Source organism: Drosophila kikkawai, unplaced genomic scaffold (assembly GCF_030179895.1).
Source record: "Drosophila kikkawai strain 14028-0561.14 unplaced genomic scaffold, DkikHiC1v2 scaffold_15, whole genome shotgun sequence".
Classification (NCBI taxonomy): domain Eukaryota; kingdom Metazoa; phylum Arthropoda; class Insecta; order Diptera; family Drosophilidae; genus Drosophila; species Drosophila kikkawai.
This window is the reverse complement of record NW_027222482.1, coordinates 83,656-89,137: the sequence shown is the minus strand read 5'-3', so window position 1 is coordinate 89,137 and position 5,482 is coordinate 83,656. Positions and strand designations below refer to the sequence as shown.

The 5,482-nt window shown below is 41.8% G+C and overlaps 1 protein-coding gene across 1 annotated transcript; it reads right to left on the bottom strand.

Annotated features, from left to right (window-relative positions):
- Positions 1-654: 654 nt before the first annotated feature.
- On the bottom strand, positions 655-4,417 carry LOC121501839 (uncharacterized). Its single transcript, XM_070288788.1, has 2 exons — positions 4,386-4,417; positions 655-1,138 (listed from the first exon to the last, which is right to left on the bottom strand). The coding sequence occupies exons 1-2, from the start codon at positions 4,405-4,407 to the stop codon at positions 792-794; spliced, it is 369 nt and encodes a 122-aa protein (XP_070144889.1). The 5' UTR covers positions 4,408-4,417; the 3' UTR covers positions 655-791.
- Between the last annotated feature and the right edge of the window lie 1,065 nt (positions 4,418-5,482).

Genomic DNA, 5,482 nt, shown 5'->3' with positions numbered 1-5,482 from the left:
ATGCATGTATCCACGGCATAAATTGTACTTATATTATTTTTTACATGGCTAATACATTTGCATACTCAATTGTAAATCTGTAGACAAAAAGTTCACAGCTCAGCTAATAATACATGTATCCACTTCAGAATTTGTATTTATATTCGTTTTTACACGGCTAATACATTTGCATACTCAATTGTAAATTTGTAAACAAAAAGTTCACAACTCAGCTAATAATGCATGTATCCACGGCGGAATTTGTATTTATATTAGTTTTTACAAGGCTAATACATTTGCATACTCAATTGTAAATTTGTAAACAAAAAGTTCACAACTCAGCTAATAATGCCTGTATCCACTTCAGAATTTGTATTTATATTAGTTTTTACATGGCTAATACATTTGCATACTCAATTGTAAATTTGTAAACAAAAAGTTCACATCTCAGCTAATAATGAAATTTGTAAACAAAAAGTTCACAACTCAGCTAATAATGCATGTATCCACGGCAGAATTTGTACTTATATTAGTTTTTACAAGTGGCACACACACTCCAATACTTTGTCGTTGTGTAGGGGAATGTGTGAGTCGCTGTTGATTTGTCAGGAATAAGGCGAATAGATAGCACGGCTTACGGTGAATAAAGACAATAACTCGTGATCTTAATTGTACTTTAATGATGAACAACTCGATTATAGAATATTAATGGATACAGATATATGTGCGTTATTTGATTAATACGTTTGCGAAAATGTCGTTCTCGCGGAGCTGGCGTTGCTTGTCGTTCTCGTTCTCCAACTCTTCGCCAACTAACTCCGAGATGCCAGACCGTTGCTGTCTAATGGTTCTCCATCGGAACCGGATCGTGACACTCGTGACAGCTCGGCCAATCCTGCATTCGGATCGTCCTCGATTCGATCCTCGTCATCGTCGGGAACATCCAACTCAGGGACTTTGGAGCACCACGGCTTGATTTTATCCGAGGAATAGACAGAACTGTATTTACGTCCTGTAATCTGAATACCTAGGATGTCTTCGATTACATAACGATCGTTTCCAAGGACCTTGACGACGATATATGGTCCTCGATAGCGTGGTTCGAGCTTTCGCGACTCGCCTGTAGCAGCTGGTTCATTTTCAACGACTACAAGGTTACCTGTGGAGTAGATGGAAGGGTTAGCGTGTTTGGTATCAAAGCGTTGTTTCCATTTAGCTCGCTCGCTTGCAATATTGACGAGCGCTTGGTTTCTGTTGTCGATGACAGATTCTTTCTCGTCTAATTCCAAATCGGTGTGTATAGCTGCAGTGAGATGGTTCTGGACTACATCAATAGGATTAAAGTTAAACACCAAATCAATCGGGCTGAATCCTGAGGTTTCGTTCTTTTGAGAGTTTACACTCCATTGAAGATTGTGTAAGGTAAGATCCCAATCCTTCGGGTGGTCGTTCACTGTGCGTACGTAGTTAAGAATGGTTTGATTGGCGCGCTCTACTTGTCCATTTGCACGAGGTGTCCGCACAGCATTTTTAATGTGTTGAATCTGGTTGTGCATACAGTATTCTTCAAATTGTTTCGAGGTAAAAGCAGTTCCACGATCGGATATTATTATTTTCGGCAGACCGAAGTAGCTGGAGACTTCATTTAGAATGTTCAGCACTGGAAGAGTTTTTGTATTTTTAACTGCCTTTACAATCAGATATTTACTGAAGGGATCGGATATGGCTAGTATATGGGTATTTCCGCGTTTGCTTCGAATAAACGGTCCCAAATGATCGATGTGTAGCCTGCGAAATGGTACTGGATCGGCGTCACTATAATGCATGCAACCTTCGGGCTTGCCTCCTTTAGATTTGTAGTAGCAGCATTGAATGCATGTTGAAATGTATTCTTTTACGTACTTCCGCATTCTTGGGAACCAAAACTTTTTTTGAATTCGTCCAATTGTTTTGTCCAGACCGAAATGCCCAAAATCATCATGACACATCTTAACAATGCGCCATCTCACGGACTTTGGTACAACGAAGGCTATTCCTTTTTCGACCTTGCGATATAGACGGTGATTTTTGATGACGTAATCAGCTTGAAGTTGTTTTAGTTGATTTCCGGTACGATGCTCCTTCAATACAGCAAATATTTGGACAAGGGCCTCATCCTGAAGCTGCATAGTTAGCAACCAGTCATCGACGTCCGTAATTATGGTGCGCACTACTTCCTGTAAGGATTTTTCGGGAGGTGAAACGGGAGCGCGGCTCATGGCATCCACATGGGCCATTTTACTACCATCACGATGAATGAATTCGCAGTCGTAGTCCAGTATTTTAATCCACCAACGTGCGACTCAATTCTTTATTAAGCTTTACCTTGGCGATGGCGGAACAATCTGTGACGAGTCGGAAGGGTTTTCCTAGAATATACACCCTGAACCTTTGTAGCGTTTCTACGACGGCCAACGTTTCGAGTTCGTAGCTATGGTATCGACTTTGAGCGTCAGTACAGTGCCTACTGAAGTAACACACGGGTCGCCAATTCGTTTTGTCTTGAGATTGCAGTAAGACTCCTGCTAGTCCGATCGCACAAGCATCTGTGTGTACCTCATGATGTGCAGCAAAGTCGTACAGAACCAAAACTGGAACACAGCATAATTTATCGATTAGCTCGTTAAAAGCCCGTTGCTGGTCATTTCCCCAATCGAAGCTGTTTTGCTCTACCTTACGCAACAGTCGTGTAAGGGGTCTTGTAATTAGGGAGTAGTTTTCAACAAATTTTCGAAAGAATCCCGTTAGGCCCAAAAATCGTCTGACGTCTTTTACGTTGGTGGGGACTTTGAAGTTTTTAATAGCGCTCACCTTGTTTTCGCCTGGAGTGATTCCATCTTTGTTGACAATATGGCCCAAGAAAGTTATTTCGGATTGAAGAAATTTACATTTGTCGTAGCGAAGTGTTAAACCGCTCTCTTTAAGGATTCGGAAGAATTTTCCGAGTCGTTGGATACCCTCATCAAATGATTTGCTGGGAATGATGACGTCATCTAAATATGCGAGTACCTCACCTGGCTCCATACGTTTGACTATTTTGTTCATGACCGCTTGAAATACTGCTGGAGCATTGACAAGACCGAACGGCATCCTGTTATATTCGTAGTGGCCGTCTGAAGTTACAAATGCGGTGAATTGTTTGGATGATTCGCAAACCTCGATTTGATGATATCCCATACGCAAGTCCAGCTGAGAAAAATAGGTATTCCCGGCTAATTGGGCAAATTGCTCCTCCAGATTTGGCATTGGAAATGGTATTTTGACGGTTATACTGTTGAGACGTCGGTAGTCGACGCAAAGACGATGTTCACCATTCTGTTTTTCAACGACGACAATTCCAGATGCATAAGGGGAGTCTGACGGACGAATGATATCACTATCGAGTAACTCGGAGATAATATTACCGACGACAGGTCTGAGTGCAAAAGGAGTACGGTAAGGCTTAGTGAAGCAGGGAACGTTTGATGTTAAAGTTATTTCCATTTTAGTTAGAGAGCATTTACCGAGCTCGTTAGCTTTCTCCGCAAAGCAAGACGCATTTTCCGATACCAATTTGTTTATGAGCTCGTTCTCAACTGACGAACGCTCTTGGCTTGTTTGAATTTTTCGAATATTCTCTACATAACACTCATTACCGAGGATGATCAATTTGTTTCCATCGCGACAAAGGATATCCTTACCCAAAAGTACATTTTCGGTTATTAGTTTGTCTTCTACAACCAAAACTTCAACTTCGTAATCCGAATCGTCAATTACAATTTTCGCGAATAGTTTCTGTGTACAAAGGAATTTCCCACCACCAAATCCGTTCAGGGTAACAGCACATCGTTGTAGAACACCTACGCTTTCGGCGAATGACTTTCGAATTAGGGTTCGCGTACTGCCTGGATCTACGAATGCGATGGTTTCATTACCGTTCACCGAAATCGATTTGGAGATTTCTGAATCAGGATCAGAGTCAATTTTATTAATTTTTGGACCTGTCTTTTGGTTATCGGGGCAGCTGGCAGAATCGTGTGTTGTGCGGTTGCAGTGCGTGCAACGAGGCTTTCGCTGAGGCTCAGGACATTTCGAAGAATAATGTCCAACCTTCTGACAATTGTAGCATTTAACCGATACCTCGACTTTATCGTTGAAAGGACGTTTTGTATTTAATGAAGAATTCGGCTTCTGAAGGCTGACGTTAAGATCCCGTTTGTTTGACATTTGAATGGCGTTATGCTTTATAATATTATGCGCGGAGTATGCAAGAATGTCGCGTAGTAGTTCGTTACAGGAAACATAACTGTTGGATATTTTTCTCTTTAAATCGTAGTCGTTTATTCCGTTGATAATGTGTGTGCAAATTGCTGAATCTGGTAACTCACCCTTTTTACCCAAAGCGAGCATCTTGTAGAAATAATCTGATGGTAACTCGGTGGAATCTCTATTCGTTTTTGACATTTTAAAGTTTCCATAGGCGTGATTGAAATGTTCGTTCCCAGCAGGGATCCTGTTATCCAAGTGGCTAGCACGAGCATATGGATACTCGTTATACATTGGTTGATGTCGTGGAAATGTACTGCCTTGATTAAAGTCGTTTCCCGAAGTTACAAAATTTCCAAAGTTTGAGTAAGTGACAGGATTGTTTACGTTTGGCTGTGAGGTAGCACAGTCTGTGAATTTCTGTGACGTAGAAAAGTGCACGTTGTGAGTCTGAGTCGGGTAGATAACATTTCGCTGTGACGTAGCAAAGTGCATGTTGTGTGGTTGAGTTGGGTATACATCGTTTTGCTGTGACGTAGCAAATTGCATGTTGCGTGGTTGAGTTGGGTATACATCGCTTTGCTGTGACGTAGCAAAGTGCATGTTGTGTCGTTGAGGTGGGTAGATTTCGTTTAGCTGTGGCTGAGACGTTGCCACATCTATATTTGGCAAATTCGTTACCTTCTGCACATGCATCTCGTTGGATCGTAGGTCGATTGGTTGTTGTTGCCGTTTTTCGTCAAGTTTATCACTCGTTGTCTCGCTACCGTTGGCTGGCTGATCTTCGTTTACTGTTGCAGCTTTTTCGATTGGTGATGAAATTACTGAAGGGTGAAAAGAACGCTCCTGAAGCTCTCGTACCGTTTTCTCCAGCTCGACAATCTTCTTTTGAAGCGACTGGTTTTCTGCACTTATGTACACATCGTCGCTGTTTTGAGAGTTCAATCTCCTTAGCATGTCCTCACGAGTTCCCGATGTCGAGAGTCCCGCTTCTCTGCACCTATGTTGTAGGGCTTTCTTAGTTAAATAGTTCTTCCCCGGCATTGTGAATAACTTTCGTTTTACGTTATGTCCATTTATCTTGGTTCGTTTTCACTTATTGCGCACTATCCCACTTCTGAAAATGTCACACACACTCCAATACTTTGTCGTTGTGTAGGGGAATGTGTGAGTCGCTGTTGATTTGTCAGGAATAAGGCGAATAGATAGCACGGCTTAC